At 43.8% G+C, this 16,564-nt stretch overlaps 1 protein-coding gene across 2 annotated transcripts in view; it reads left to right on the top strand.

Annotated features, from left to right (window-relative positions):
- Window positions 1–16,564, top strand: part of kif26ba (kinesin family member 26Ba) — a 126,305-nt gene that overhangs the window by 54,555 nt on the left and 55,186 nt on the right. For both annotated transcript variants that reach the window (XM_066697861.1, XM_066697852.1), the window contains exons 3-4: window positions 3,079–3,624; window positions 15,312–15,478. In XM_066697861.1, the coding sequence (XP_066553958.1) occupies window positions 3,079–3,624; window positions 15,312–15,478 (713 nt within the window). The remainder of the gene's footprint in view (window positions 1–3,078; window positions 3,625–15,311; window positions 15,479–16,564) is intronic.

The following is a 16,564-nucleotide window of genomic DNA, read 5'->3' as shown; positions in this document are numbered from 1 at the left end:
TGCATTTATGTTTAATTTTTTTTATTCTACATCAGCTGGTGGGTCCCCAGGTTTACAAAGCTCTGGCAATTGTCAACTCTGATCCTTTTGTTCTAAAGAATACATGTATTATTGACTATATATCAGCTTTGTATATTTTCCCCCAGGCAGACTAGCAGGCATTTGTGCAGCTAGTCCTGTTACAATACACCAGTTCTGTGATTATCAGAGACAGGGTGAAGTAGAGGTCTTGGACATTTTTAATTATTGTTGTTTGAGTGATCATATGTAGTAGAATGGAAAAGATCAAACAAACAACACAAAGTAATAAACTCCTTCCTGCATTAAAAAGAAAATTGAGATTTACGATGACGGCAGAACTGTGTGGTTTTAATTAGAATGAGTCCCAATTTGCACTGGGGAAAAAAAACCTTAAATACCTGGATTACTGCCCTGCGCTGGTGCCCCTAGGGCGGGAAAAAAGCATCACGCAAGGGAAGCTCGGGTTTGGCATCACAGCCTCCCTTTGTGTAATTACACATACCAACTGGACACGTCAGTGCCGCCCAGCATCAGTTCTGTGGCTGTAATTGAAACACAATACCGATCTCTGACCGCAAGCCTTCAGCCGGGCATTCTGGACCAGCTACAGCAGACAGTGTTTTGCCACATGCAGTACAGCGTCTCTCTGATCACCCGAATGATTCGTAGTGGTAAAGTCACAGTATTGTGCATCGCTCTTGCAGTGGGAGAAGTCTATGCCCTCATGCCCCTGTGCCCTCGCCACATCTTTCACCAGGCAGGAAGTGAATTGTTTGATTGGCATCTTTATATGATGTCCAACTTCAAAGCATTTTTTTTCTTTAACATCGTGTCAGAGAAGTATTTCCAAATTATGGGTGGCATTATTCACGAATGATGGAATGAAAGGCAGTGCTCTTACAAGAGGATAATAAATAAATCTAGGCCTGAAACTCCAATTCAGTTTAAGCCCTGATGAAAGATTTCAACAAAAGCACTGAGAACAGGGGGCGTTGCCCTCATGTCGGCAGTGAAAGCAGGAACACCTTGTGCTCTGAGCTCCTCAAGCGGGTCTCCATTTTGGAGCTGCTGCTCTCTGCAGTGCTGCACAGGAGGTGCATGCGGTGTGTTGCACTCTCATTCGACTGATTTGTTTTTACCCCACTGTGTTCAGCGGATCAGAGCTTTAGCTGAAGGCTGTGACTTCTTGACAGCGAGGTAAAAACCCGCTCCCTGCCGGGCTTCAAATCTGTTCTCTCGCAAGGCAGCATTTGCATTTTCTAAATATAATGGCTCGGCATCTCGGTAATGATGATAATTTCAAGAGCAAGGAATGCTGCAGATATCTTCATTTAATAAAACACTACATGCCAATATATTCTTATTACTGAATTTTACTATTATTTTTAAGAATTTAAAAGACATTATATATAATTATGTGTGTGTGTGGAGAAAAACAAAAGCTACATTAAATGTAAGCTTAGGTACTTGCTTTTCATAATGGTTCATAACTTTTGACCTTTGAATGTCCTGATAATTTTGTGTCAAATGCTCAAATGGAGAGAATTTAAGCACAGTTCAGTCAAAAGAGGTGACTCCTTTAATGAAAAACAGGAGCTGCCGTCTGGTGAAAATAAGACAGCCTTTAGCTTTTCTTGTTTTTCTGAAGTCATAAGGTGAAGCTTGGTCATCTCTACCTCTCTCGAGTCAGAGGGGTCGTCTCCAGAGCCCTGCATTCCCAAAACTGTCTGGGGCATTAAAATGCTTTTCCCTTGACTTTCCCAAAACAAACCAGAGCATCTGCTCTCCCCCCAGGTTACTTTTGCACAGGTTGTTGTTAATCGTGTGGCATCCTCTTGTTTCTGCGGAGCCAGCTGCGCAGAGCGTTTGAACACAGAGCCCTCGCCGCTCTGATAAACACCACAGGGATTTCTGAAGCAGGTCTTTGGAAATGCCAAACATCGCTGCACAGCCATGTTACATCCTGCTCTTACTGCTTCTAGATTTGGGACACATTTCTAGTGCTGATACATTGATACATTGAATTGGTTTATTACAGTTGATATAACATTGGCTAGGGCATTGTTTCTGACTTCTGCCGTCAGAAGAAAAGTGTGTCTAATCTAATCAACTGACCAAAAGCACGGTCTTCAAGTTGGGCCAGATGAGACAATTGTCATTGTCGTCAGTCATCTGCATCGGACAGTGCATACGTCTCTAAAGGGAAGAGCTAGGAATGAGAGGCGTCTCTCCTGAGTTCACCTGTTTGCTCAGAAGGCAGGCAGTTTGGTCTGAGAGGATTTTGAAACTAGCTCAGTCCCCTCAGATGCAAGTGAGAGTAAGACTGAGAGGAAACTGCAGTGATCAATTCGGGATGGTAAACCATGGTGCTCGTTCATTAAAAAAATAATAATAATAATAGCAGAGAAAACAAAATAGTTGAGTGCTTTATAAAGATGATTATAATGAACACCAGTAGATATTTGCTCATCCCTCTCTGCATTCCTAATGGTTACTGTAGGCTCCACGCATACTCTGATCCAGTCAAGACCAAAGACAGAAACAGGACATTTTTTGCCAATTGAAATGCAACACACAATGAAACGTTGTGAAAAACAGACAGATATCGATTTTCTTCGTCGTTTCTGAATTTGATTTATTTTAATTTAATTATGTTGTATTGTTATTCTTGCATGTCTGTGAGGCAGTAAATACTGAGATGACTCGACTGTGGCATTGTTAAAGAATCTGAGCTTTCTGTCTATTCAGCTTAAATAAAAAAAACATTTATTGACTGCTGGAATATTTAACAGAAAGACAACAGCCTGAGGCAGAGATCAGATCCGCAAAATCAGAACTGAAGAAAAAAACCAAAAATGATTCCAACACTTGATGGCGGCTTCTAATATTTTACAGTTCTGTTGTTTTTTGTTTGTCTGTATTTGTATGATTCATGTGCAGGTGGTGAGGTTATGATTTATTACATAAACATATTTACAACACCATTGCATCCACAGCGGAATAACTGAGCAATCTTAATAATATCAACATAACATTTTCCTCCCATCTCCTCTGCAGGACCCGTCGTTCTCGGCCCTGATCCATGACAAACTCCAAGTCCCCAACACGACCCGCAAGGCCTGGAACGAAAAGGACAATCGCTGCGACATCTGCGCCACCCACCTCAACCAGCTGAAGCAGGAAGCCATTCAGATGGTGCTGACGCTGGAGCAGGCCGCCACACTGGAGCAGTACGACACGTCACCCGGCTCCCCCCCACTCTCCAACATCCCCACGCTGGTGGGCTCTCGCAACATCAGCGGCCTGCAGGGCCCCCGGGACTGGCCCTTCCTCCCTGCCGGCTACACAGCCCCCGGCTACCCCAGCGGTTTCCTGCCTGCGGGCAAGCACTCCAGCAACAAGCCCAACAGCCTGGGTGTGGGCAACGGGCAGCAGGAGAAGAAGAACGGCAGCCCGGGACTCGCCGTGAAGCCAGGCACGCAGCTGCCCACCAGCCCCAGCAACGGCAACATCCTGAGTTCAGTGGCCATTCAGGCGCACCAGTACCTGGAGGGCACCTGGTCCATGTCCCGTGCCAACGGAGTCACCCTCTACCCTTACCAGGTAGGGCCCTGCTGTCACAGTGGGAGTGCTGGTTGGGTGATTGGCAGTAGGAATTGGGCTTTGAATGTTTTTCCTCCTGTCCGTCCGTCTGTCTGCCTGCCTGTCCACTTGTCTCTCTATTCATCACACTTTCCATCTGTCTGTCGGCCTGCCTGTCTGTGTGTTGGTCCCTGCGTGTTTGAAATGCAAGCTGACTGCACTGCACGGGCCATCAAGCAGAAGAATGCATGTTTTCTATGTGACACAATAGAGGATCGGGCCTAGCGCACAGAGCAGGATTAAAATTCCTTCCATTGTGAGGTGAGTTAGTGAGTATACAGTCTCACTGTAGAAACTGTCTGCTTTTAGGCTCGGATACTGACAACCTGTGGGTCCAGTTGCATAAAATAACTGAGTTTTCCCCTCAAGTGGCACTTGAGTTTAAAAGAATTTTGCACAAAAGGACCTGACATATCATGAAGTCAATATGCCGTTACACAAGGAAGCAGCTGTATTTTACTCTTAATAATTGCAGTTCTATGTAGCATTGCCCTGAGATTTTGTTCCCAGAACACCAGCCTTGCCCGTTCTGTCACTGCAGGAGCAAATGCCCTGCACTCCATCAACTCGGCACTGATCTATTTGCCAAAGCCAGGAGCGCATTGCAAACAACACGGCTGTCTCAAGTTTTTTGATGCAGGCAGCTTTGAAGATTCATCGCATCATGATTGATATTGTGGGATGCTGAGCTCGAGGGGTGTTAATTCAAATACAGTCTGACAGTTGACTGGGGTAGCTTTGTTCTCCTGTGGATGCCAAGTTGAAGAAAAAGATTTTAGAAAAGAAATACATTGTATGATACTATGGTACTGACCATCCTTAATTAAATAACTGAAAAGATGCACCTTGTAGTGTATCCACCTGTGCCACCCAGTCGAGACCTAGCTGCACTAGTCTGTTGGAACGGGCAGAAGTGACTTTGAGTTACCTGGTTTCACACTGCTGCCAGCAGTGATGGTGTTTTGCACCCGTGCTCTGAGAAGTCTTGGGTAATTAAACAGGCAGAACTGTCGCCTAAAAAAAAAGGAAAGAAAGCATAAGATTAGAGGATATGTTGTATGCTTTGTCTTTCATCCTGCACTCTTTCCACCCTCGCGCACACAGCCATATGACTTTACTGGTTCAGTAAGACAATAATGGAGACTCTTGTTTAGAGTAATTAACTATCCTGGGAGAAGCACATTCCAGCTCGCAGGCATGTTTGTACGGTGTCTGAATTAAGGTCATTTTGTTGGCCAGAAAATGTAGAGACTCTGGGTTTTCTTTAAAAATAAAAATATATTTTAAACATATTGTGGAGTATCTGTTGAGATAAATGATGACGGAAAACTCACACGTGATATTTGTTTCTCTCTGGCTTTAAAAGGTCTGATTATTTCTTCTCCTTAAGAAGCAGGTTTAGTTTTGTGCTGATTTCCAGTTGTAGAAACTGAAAAGCTGCCATTGGAAAAGCATCTGCACCCTGCAAGGTGGCTTCCAGAGTTTGAAACCATCCAGTGGGAATTGTGGGCAGCGTATTGCCAGCGTATTGGAGGTGCCCCAACAGATGCCTTCTGTCTTTCTGCTGGAGAGGCTCGGCCTTGTTGAGGGGCAATAGAGCCAGGCTGGAGCTGTGACTGACACTGCACTTGAATTGCAGCTCTTTGACCGTAAAACGCTGCAGTCATCAGCGCTGAAGAGCAGCGCCCTCTGCTGTTGGAAGCTTCCGCAGGCACCTTGTTTTCCCAATATGACCAGTTCTCCAAAATATAATTTCCTCCTAGATCAGTCTTTCCCAAGCACTGAATACCTGAGTTCACTGGGGTGTTTGGTACAGACACTGAGCGGCACTCAGTGTTTTTCTTCACTGGTTCTTCCAAGTTTAAAACGCTTAGTGTGTTTGATCAGGTTGGTGGGGACATGTGGGAGTCTGTATGGCCCCAGGCCCAAAAACTCCAGCGAGATCAAGACTGAGGCAGGCGTTGTGCCAAACTGCTGACTGCTCCATTAACACACATTCAAGCTCAAATCAGCTGTTTTAAAATTAGGGAATAGACAAGTTACGTAACAACCAGTTTCAGTGCGGCCTGTTTTCATGGCAAAGGATAATGAAGGCTGAAGGCACATTAGTGTAGTGATGGCAGATGGCTGAGTCCTTAAACTGAACAACTGATTGCCTTGTTTATTTATTTATTTATTTATTTATTTCTAGGCGGGGGAAGGACTTTTACACACCACAAATCAGCATGTGGAAAAAATAAAACTTGGGACAGAAAGTTAATAGATTCCAGCATTATTTAAGAGGAAATTTCTGGGATACAATAACTATATTATTTTCTTAATTCTGTATTAAAAGAAAAGTCCTGTTATGCAAAATACTCAGCACCTTAAACTTCCTTTTGTTTTCATTTAATTCAGGCAAAATAATCTTACTTAGTCTCAAAACTAGATTTCTGCTGGCAGGGTTTGTGTTCCTGACAAGTTCAAAACAAATTTGAATAACTTACCCAATTATTTAAAATAAGATAATACATCTAACCAAGATAATTTAAAAACATAATTTTACAGTACGAAATGCTTCGAACACCAAACCTGCAATCTGTGGAATGTGTGGCCGAGGATCTCAAAGAGACAGCAGAGAAAACTGAACTGGATTGCTGACCCCCCCAGGTGCAGCAGAAGCTCACAGCCTGTTTTTGGGCCAATGCGATAGATTTCTGCATGGCTTGGGGAGGTGGGCCGTCAGAAGAAGCACGAGAAAGCAGGGAGCCGGCGATAGAAGTGACACTCCATTAGTCCAGCTGGTGGAACTGCAGCATCAGCAAACCACCTGTGATGTCATCGCTCTGTGGATAATTATTCCCAGTAGAGGGACGCCATGCCTATTGCAGGAAATGAAAAAAAAATTATATTAAAAAAATATTGATAGCAGGTATCTCTTGAAGCGTGTAAGGCACCCAGCAATGACATCACTGGTTGGCTGATGTACAAAAACTCAAGTGAGTTGGATATCAGCTTGCCTTGATACACATATATCATCATCTAACTGACAGCCTGTGCACAATGTGTGTGGGGGTGTTTTTGTGATCTAGATCTGCCAGCCATGTACACTAGGAACATGCAGGAGGGAGAGGTTAGACAGTATAATTAGTTTAAACAATCAGGCTCACTATTTTTTTCTTTTTTTTTCATCTATTGTGCACTGTATTAATAATTAAACAATCAAAACCAGGCATCCTTTCACTGCTGAGTTTGTTAAATACCAATAATAATAATAATAATAATAATAATAATAATAATAATAATAATAATGCATATTTAACATCATGACTTGTATTGATGTAATGTTGTACTAAATTCAATGCGTCTCAGATTCATTCCTGTTTAAATGTCTTCATGGCTTCTTCATACATTTCCTCCCCCATTTTCTTCTTTCTTTTATTTCTTTACATGTATTTTTCTTTTTTCCCACACGTTTAATCTTCTTACATGCGTTCGCTCGGGTCGTTCGCTTGGAGCCGACCTCGGTGTGATTGACAGCACTCACTGCCAGCTTCGCCAAGCTTGAGTCAAGAATTGCAGTCTCGCTGACGTGTGCAGCGCACTAGCATATTTTAATCAAGAAAACAGTGGGAGAGAGCCAAGAATAGCACCGAGTTAACATTCTGGCACAGTGTGACTTTTAAAGAAATTACATTTCTCACAAAAAAAATAAAAAAACGAATATTAAATCAAGGAAGGAGAAGGGCAGACGGTAGAAAATCTCAATCAGTTTTTTTTCTTCCAGTGATAGTATTAGTTCTTACGTTATTTATATATTTATTTTATTCAACGAAGCATCCAATGGCAAAACATGCAAAACACAAACACAAGATGAAGGATGTGTGCGTAAGATTTAGCCGTGTGATTATTACTGTCCCTTGGTTGACATTGATGTCAGCTACATCTCAGTCTGCTTTACGTTCAGCATTACATCCCTCCTGTTAAATAACATAACTAAAAAAAGCTGTACAAAGATTCAAATGCATCTTTACTAATTAATGGAAAGCTGAGAGACGATGCGTCAGAGATGAATGTGACGCAGTTTCCTATAACATGCACAAGAACTGACGTTTCCAACAGACAAGAAGGCGCTGCTGTACTTTCAACACAAATTTGCCTAAACAAACACTGCACAATTACTGTACATTTAGGTAATTATGTTGTGCTGGAACCCAGGCAACGGCAATCCCTGACCTTCCTGTGTCCTAATCTCTGATAACAACATTCGTGGTTTGCCCGGGGTCTGGCTGAGGGGCTAGGCTCACGTTTTCTGAAATAGCCGTTGAAAGGAACTGTCTGAAATCCCAGGTGACTTTGGGGAGCAGAGCTGTAATCGGTGGTTTTTGTCCCAGTGGGATTCAGTACAAACTTAATATGAAATAGGAAGCACAGGAGACCGCTAGACATCCATTTCAATCTGTGGCTCTTGCCGTTGCAAAAGCATTTAAAAACACAAAATATATTATGTGGAGAAAAAGAGCAGCAGAAACTGTCAGGTCCAGTTAAGTCCGAGTCAGAAACCCAAGTGCAGCAGCTCCTTCTGAAGCCCCTGCGATTTGAAATGAAAACAGCAGAATTTCAGCAACCGCAGAATTTATTAATTGCTTCTAATTTTACCGCCTGCCGTGGGAAAGGGTAGTTCCTGCTGAATGAAGTGCTGAGGTCTGCTAAATGATCGGAGCTCAGGTCTCTTGTGGTCATACTGCCAGTTTTCCCATTTTGTTGCATGGTGTCGTCTCCCTGTTGTTGTACACAACACTAGACAAAGAATCGTTGTTATGCGTTTAAACCTCAAGAGTTCGATCTAAGCAGTACTGTCTCATTATCTGCATGCAATGTACTGAAACCCCCAATCATTTGGTGGTAAAAATATAACATACAGCAAAAAAAACAACATTTTTTACAATGCATTTGTTTTCTACTTAACCAGATGTAATTTCAAAGTCTATAAACAAGCAGGCGTGCACATTGCTTCATTTCCTTTCTTTAAACGTTAAAGCATGCCGGCTCTATGGAATTGTACATGGTTGTATATATTATTATTATATATATTTTATATATTATACATATATTTTTTTGTGTGTGTCATGCTAGGTTGTGATAAGATTGCTAAGGGTGCAAGTGTCATTGCTGAGAGCTGCAACTGGCAGATTGCATTGCTGTTCCTCACAGTCACAATGGCCTGAAACTGTCAAATACTCATCCCAGGCTATACATTACACTATATATGTGGTTTGCAGCCAGCCAGGTTTTCGCACTATTTTTAGTTGGCCTTATTTCTGAGTGTGAATCCCGCGTCCTTAACCAGTTGTAAAATGTGAAATTCTTTGCAGGATGTTTGCTGCTCAAAGAGGCACACCCAGAAGAACAAACACAACAAACAAACACACCATCACTACATAAATACACTACACAAATATTCCCATCTTCCCCCCCTTCCACGGAAATGGTAGCTTTACGAAGTTAAGTCCTTATCACTTTTAAACCTAAATGAGTCCTGTGTGCCTTTTTCTGTTTTTCATTGCTGTTTATTTTGGACCGGCACTGTTGTTCTTGCCAAGGGGGATAGTTTCAAGTCCAGGAAGCTGTTAAACATTGGGTTTGGAAAGCCTTCAAATAGAGTGACAATTATCTCTGGTGGAGGACTTTGTTATGAAAACATTTCCAAAGCCACACACGAAGAGCTTCCTTTCTGTACAGACCAAGCACCCTGTAAAAGCTCCTCTGTTCAACGCTGTGTCATCCTGGCCCTGTATCAGTAACACCCCCCCACAAAGTGTGGTACCCTATGCAGGTTGGTCTCCTTCTCCTCAAAATCCAGTTCCTAAATTCTGACCTGGATGGAGGGAACACTTATGTTTTTGTTGTTGTTGACATTTGTTTTGTTTAACCTGATGAATGTAGGGTTTATACTCAGAGAAGTAATAATATAGTGGATTTAAATAGCAGTGTATGAGTTACATCATACATTCACTCAAATATACAGTCAGGACTTGTTAAACAAAACAAAGTATCTGCATGAACACACACGCTAATGCTTTTCTACAGCTGGAGCACAGTGTGATTTTAGGGTGCGATGTCCTTGGCTTCTTTGGTAGGATGTTTGTGAGGTGTGCACACTTGTTTGTTAGTTGTAAACAGTTGTCTGAAAGGGTTCTGCAGTCAACCAAGACTCAAACTGTGGAGATCCTGGGCAACACAACGGGCAAGCATGGCCATAAACCTTCAAAATGAAAGCCACCCCCTCAAGGACCCCTGCAGAGAAACAGAAATCAATAACTAAATACATACGTGCAGGAATTAATCAGTGGATTCATTAAAATCAGACATACAGAACCTGCTTTCGCCGTCCTTGTGTGTCAATGCAGAGGGATCTGGGTGGCTCCTCATTCCCGGCACCCGTGTTCAGCACCTTGACCTGAGACAGCGCCTGACGGCAATGGCGAGGAGCTGGGGGTGAGGGCGGGGTGGTTGGAGGGAGACGCAAAAGGCCGCCATCGTCGGAGTGCATCTGACTTAATGAAGATGGATGACAGCCCCGCTAAATCAAAACAAGTCTCGGGCGTTGGGCTTGTGAAGAGACTTGATAGGTGGTTAATTTTAATGCGGCGCGGCCCTCCTGGCTAATTTAATACGCGTGCCTCCACTCCTTCTGCACAGCTAATCAACTGCGCCGGCTTCTTACTCATTCATCACATTTGGGCCTGTCTGAGCGCTCTTTGAAGACACAGGGGAGAATCGCACTGAGCCCTTTATATGTTAAAGGCCCATATGAAAGAAGCATCTAACTGTACACTGTCGACATTTATTTGAATAGTGTCTCAAATCTCAAATACATGACACATACCTTCTGCTATGAGAAATAAATACATCTTCTCTCTGGGGGTAGCGGGATTAACAGTAATATTCTGCATACAAAATAAATTGTTTTTTGAGTATATCATCTGTAGTGGGATGTAATCAAACATCTACGCACACATCGACATACATACAGTGTACGTGTGGTGGGCGCAAATGAGAGTGCGCTGGTGTATGTGAATGTGACTGTGAGTGTGTGTGTTACTGATAGGTCTCAGATATCGCGCGCACATCGGCTCCATTTGATGTAATGGCCTGTCTTTTCATAATATTTATGTGATTCTTGTTATTTGCATTGCTCTGTGGAATCTGTCCAAGGTCCGCCCTCCAGCCTAGTAAATTGGTTGCCTGGTGCAGTGCAGTACAGCACAGATCAGATGGTTTGATGGGCTACCCTGCTGTTTTGGAGTAGCACATATCTGCCTAGCACTGACTTTCGGAGACCCCTGTGGCAGGAAGCTGGTAGCTGTTTTGCCGTACTAAGAAGGTATACCTCCACAGAAACATCGCTGCATTCTGTTCTGACTTCCTTACATTAACAATTGATAAGAGACTGTATTGAGGGAGGAGGCATTAACCAAGCCAGACATATATTATATATATGTAATAGAGAAAACAAGAAAAACAAATTAAAAAGTGAGAAATGCAGGCATGCCTGTCTTATCTTCTCTGCGCTTTACTCCTAAATAAATAAATAAATAGAAGAAATAAAGAACAATATCATCACATATGTCAGTCAATTGTGCAGCTTCCTTTTGCAAAATAAATACATCAATCTTACAAATGTAAATGTAATCGGTATCATTCATGTCAACTTAAGATGCCAATGGAGTCCCTATTTGGAAAACAGTCTCTTTTGTTTTAACCAGTGTTTAACTTATGGGAACTAAAAATGTTTGCCTCATTATTTCTTCTGTAGGAAAACAGGGAGTGAGCTGCCCGCTACATTATAAACGAATGCAATGGCTGGTTTGCACTTGTTCGTTTTCATTTCCCAATCCCACCTCGCTGCTGCCGAGCTGTGTACAAATGAAGGCCTGCCTGACATTGAAGATGCTGCCTTTCAGTCTTGGCAGCCCCCAATCTATATACAGTACTGAACTGTACTTCACAGTGCAGGTGTTGACAGAACAGACGTTTTTCTTAAATTTTTTTACTTGTGTGTTTCTAAAAGGTCATTCCTCTCATTTACAGTAAGACAGGTGCTCACTCAGTAGGGGGGCAGCAGACTCTCTTGTCTTCTGCGCACGTTACATTCTTCTGCACTCATTAACTTCACTTGGGTCTGACACCGCCAGCCCTTGTACCCCCTTTCTCTTCTGAGATGTAAAAGATCTACTGACATCCACAGTCATTAAGCACAGCAAGAGGTGGCGTGTCATCTGTTAACATGAGCCACTCCATCACAACGTCTTTGTGTGCTCTCCCAGGGAAGGGCAAGCGTGCTCAACAAGTAGATTAAGCACGGCTCTGCTCTCCTGAGACGGGGTTAACGCTTGGAGCCGAAATGCGGTCATACAGTGTGGCTGGGCCCTCCTGGTGAAATGACTGGCGAGCGGCTGGTGCCTCTCACCCCGAAACGAACAGGAAACGCTCTTTAAACAGTTTCGTCCTGTTATGGGTTCGACTTAATTTGCCATTGAGATGAACTCTGCCAGGCGGGCAAGCTGAGAGATGATTGGAGTGGCTTCTGGCAGCGGTGATGTTGACTCCCCAGGATCCTTTGAGGGTAGATCGGATACACATCGAAGATACAATATAAACAGTCCTATCCTGCCATTCCTACTGTGTCTGATCATTAAATAATAATCTTACGGTCCAAAGCACTTGCATTATGTCCTGCTTCCGATGGTGCAAATGGGTGTTTAAAGTGCAGTTTCCAAATTCCCTGAAAAGGATGTCTTCAGTGCTCTGAATGTACTGACTGTTTCATGCTGTTTAAACTGCTCGCTGAATGAACAAAGACAGAGAAAAATGTATTGTATATTCTGCACATACTGACTGTAAGCTCCTTTTCCATTTCCTTCTCCTTGTCCTCCTCCTCATCTTCCTTCTGTTCATCCTCCTGCTCTCCCTTTTTTTCTTCCTTCTCCTTCCCCTTCTCTTCCTTTTCCTTCTCCTTCTCCTTCCCCTTCTCTTCCTTCCCTTTCCCTCTGTTCCTCCTCCTTCTCCTTGTCCTTCTCTTCCTTCTCCTTATTTCCCTTCTGTTCCTTCTCTTTCCCCTTCCCTCTCCCTATTTCCCATCGCTCTACTGATCCTCTCTCTGTCTGCATCTGTTTTGCCTCAAGGGACTCCGGTGAAAAACAAGTCTGGACAGCCGTCCCTGCCATGGGTATTTTAAATAAGCCATTAAACTAGACAGCATGGCATAAATCAGCTGTTCTCGATGGCGTAGACTGCAGGAGTCGGCCTTGAGTGGCCTCCATCCCTGCCCCCTTCTCCTCCCATCACCCTCTGCTTTCTTTCACCCCCACCCCCTTATCTGATTGGGAGCTTTGCTACCGACTCGCCTAAGATGGCCACTATTTGGGTTGTGCTGAAAACACCCCCATTCCATTTAAGGAGGGGATTAGGGAGCTGTCAGTTGAGTAGGGCTAGCCTGTCAGAAGTGGGAGTCGCTCATCTTTGCAGCCACAATGGCCGGGTAGACCACTGCTCTTGACCCTGGCCTTTTCACAGGAGAGAGATGAGATGAGAGATGCATCAGTCACTGACATAAATGTCCCTCATGCAAGTTTACCTTGGTAAATCTGCCATTGGATTTAGTTGCATTAGTATGTAATAAGTACTACCAACACGGTCTCGTTTCAAATTAAGTTTCTCTATAGGCAAACTAGAGTAACACCCCCCCACCATCTATATTGCAATCTTGTCCAAATCTCCTCCAGTGTCTGTAGGCAGAGGCCAGCCCTTCTCCCCTGTGTAGGAGGCCTACGGACTGACGAAAACCAGAAAACGACAGTCTGTGTGTTTGCAAAAATGATCCACTGGACTCTTCTGGTGTTTTTGTGTCCACACACACACGGACGCACACACACACAAACATTCACACTCACCTGTACGAACACATGCTCAGGCACACACTTTCACAGCAGTGACTGAGGCTGTAGAGAGAGCAATGGATGCAGTGCCGCTGCCAGGCTGTGTACGGGCCTTGAGCTTTCATGCCTGGGGCCAAATCATAGGACTCTGGCTTCATGCCTCTCCAATCTTTTCACATTCATTACAGTATCTCGAGTCTGGTTCCCATTAGAAATGTAAATATATAAACGTTTGGAAGCGTGTTGAGGCAGACTGGCCCTCTGTTTAGTCTCGCCCTGAATCCACTGGCTTTATTTGGCTGAAGGAGATGGAGGTGCAGAAACCTTTTTAGAAAATGACCGAGGTGTTGGGGGAGGGGGATTTGGATGCCACGGGATTTGGATTCTCTCTCTTGGAAGTTTTGTGGTGAAATCCTTTTAAGGGCACGAAAAAGAAATCTGTTTAGTGGTCCTAGGTGGTGGCCAGTCCTTCCCCTCCTCCCTCCATCCCTCCCTACCTCTTTCTCTCTCTCTCACACACAGATATTACTCTCACTCACAAACCCGCAGCTTGCCTTTTACCTGTGCCGGTTTCCGTGTTCAGAAAGGAGATCTTCGCACACATTATTTATTAAAATAAAATTTGAGTTAAGTTAACTTTTGTTGTAATTGAAAGTACACACATCCATTGTTTGACAGAATTGTATTGGGACATTCAAACTTTGTGTGTTACACTAAACTAATGTATCTGTTATATCCTGTCAGAGTTGATTCAACAGCCTGAGAAAGCCTGGACCAGAAAGATTGTAAATGCTGCATTTAGTTGAGCTTTAAGCTAAGATTTTGATATCTATTGAGTGACAGTAAAAAGATTACACACACCATGTCCAAATTCCGTACATATTGCAGGCATCTTGACAGTTTTCTCTCCAGAATTGAATCATTGTCCTACCCGCCTATGAAAAGATATATTGATATCCGTGGACCATGGCTTTCTTCATCGAAGCATGCGTGTTGCCCTATGAACTGGAAAGAAAAGGAAAACGTCTGAGCGAGAATGAAAATGGGAAATGAATGGCAATGTAATGGGGACCCAGCAGGCAGAACAGGTGTCTCTTAAGGCCGCCCCCCTCCCCGACTCCGAGGTGCCAAGCGAGGTTGAGGCAGTACCGTGATTTATATGGAGTCGGTGTCGAGAAGGGTGATTGATGAACACGGTCTTCCTGCAGAAATATCTCGGAGTCTGCCTTGGGTCAGTCGTCTGGCATTTCAGGTTCACCGTTGGGGTTTTATCTGAGAGGGATCTGGTGGCAATGGCATGGTCAGACATTATTATAAAAAATAAATAAGCAAATGAAACTGAAACAATCTGTACAGAGGTAATTTCACAGGCAACCATTTCATCTTCTACAACCTACCGCAAATCATCACTAGATGGATGCCCTTGACTCTGGTGTAAACGCTTGCAGTAGTATTGTCAGCAGCTGGTAGTGTCTGTTAGGGGAGGCTTATCACCCCGAGCACATGCATTAAGCTGGTGTTTATGCCTCACTCTCATACAGACAGAGTTTGTGTGGTTTAGGGCAGTTCCACTACATTAGCGGGCAGTCATATTATTTGCATATTGTCCAGGCTCTGTACCGTGCTGCACTGTATGTGTTCAGACAACTTCCAAAAAAAAAAAAAAACGTTCGCTTCAAGGAGACGTCTGCCTCACACCTTTTTGTGTTTGTCTGTCTGTGTGTGCAGATTTCCCAGTTGATGACAGAGACCTGCCGAGAGGGCCTGACAGAAGCCGCCCTGAACCGGTACAATGCAGACCGGCCCTCCCTGTACAGCTTCTCTGGCTCCCAGAACACGTTTGTCTCCAGCATCCCATCCAGCGGGACATCTGCCGCCGCTTCCTTCTTTGCCAGGTAAGTGGGGTGGAGGGGACTGCTTTTCTTGTTACACAGGCAGGCTCTGCTCGATACAGCTGTTCAGCATGGTGTGGGGGAATATAAAAAAAGAAAGTTAGCCACACATCTCGGATATGTTTCAGCATTTAATATCCGGCAGTGAGTAGATATAAATAAACAATGGCTCCATTTTTGCTTTGCCCAGCGTTGTTTACTTCAGCCTTTCTCTTTTCATGAAAATTAAATTTGGAGCCCCCCTGTTGGTTCTTGGCAGTAGTGCAGATTTTAAGTTGTTATGAAGGCTGACTTAGGAAAGAGCGTTGGACTTCAGGCTGTGTACAAAACAAAACGCTGGTTTCCCTGGTCTTTAATAGCAAAACAAGAGGGTTAATTACCCTGGGGAACTTTAACAAGCCTTGTGCATTGATGGAAGAATGCCTGTTCTGTGCAGGTCTTGTATGACCATAAAAACCTAACAAGCAAACCTCTGTGCCACTCGTCAGGGCACAGGCTTTTACTGAGCTGCCCACATACCTTCTCTTGCTTAAGATTCATTTGCAAAACCTGCCGTTACTCTGGATACGTCAATGGCCGTTGTGAAACCTCAGCTCTCCCCATTTTAATTGACCATTCCTAAACACCCGGGCTGGAATCCTGTTTGTTTCCAGAGTGGATGAAGGTCCAAACATCCCCTGCACTTTGTCTCAGCCCTCGTCTGGTTGTTATCTTTACTGGACTTTACTTTACTAGACTCCCTCAGGCATTGTGCACTGGCCCTTGTAAACATACACTGGTAAGTAGTGTGATCTGTCTGGCAGGATTGTGGTGGCAGGAAAGGATCTGAACTGACACACTTGAGCATTTATTTAATGATTATTATTATTACTTATTTACTGGAATGTGCCTGATGCTTGCTTCTATTAAAGAGCTTCAGTGATTTATTGTTGGGCACTAAATCAGTAGGGTGCATTTTCCCGAAAGCAGTGGCCTTCATTTATATAAATCTGTGTCATCGCCTGCTACCTGAAGGCCTGGTGATTCGCACCCCATGTTATAAGTTTTGTTTTGGCAGGGCATTGAGCGACTGAGTGGCAGAGTCCCTGG

The sequence above is a fragment of the Amia ocellicauda genome, chromosome 1 (assembly GCF_036373705.1).
Source record: "Amia ocellicauda isolate fAmiCal2 chromosome 1, fAmiCal2.hap1, whole genome shotgun sequence".
In the NCBI taxonomy this organism is placed as follows: domain Eukaryota; kingdom Metazoa; phylum Chordata; class Actinopteri; order Amiiformes; family Amiidae; genus Amia; species Amia ocellicauda.
Note: the sequence above shows the minus strand (reverse complement) of the source record. Positions and strands in the feature narration are given on the sequence as shown.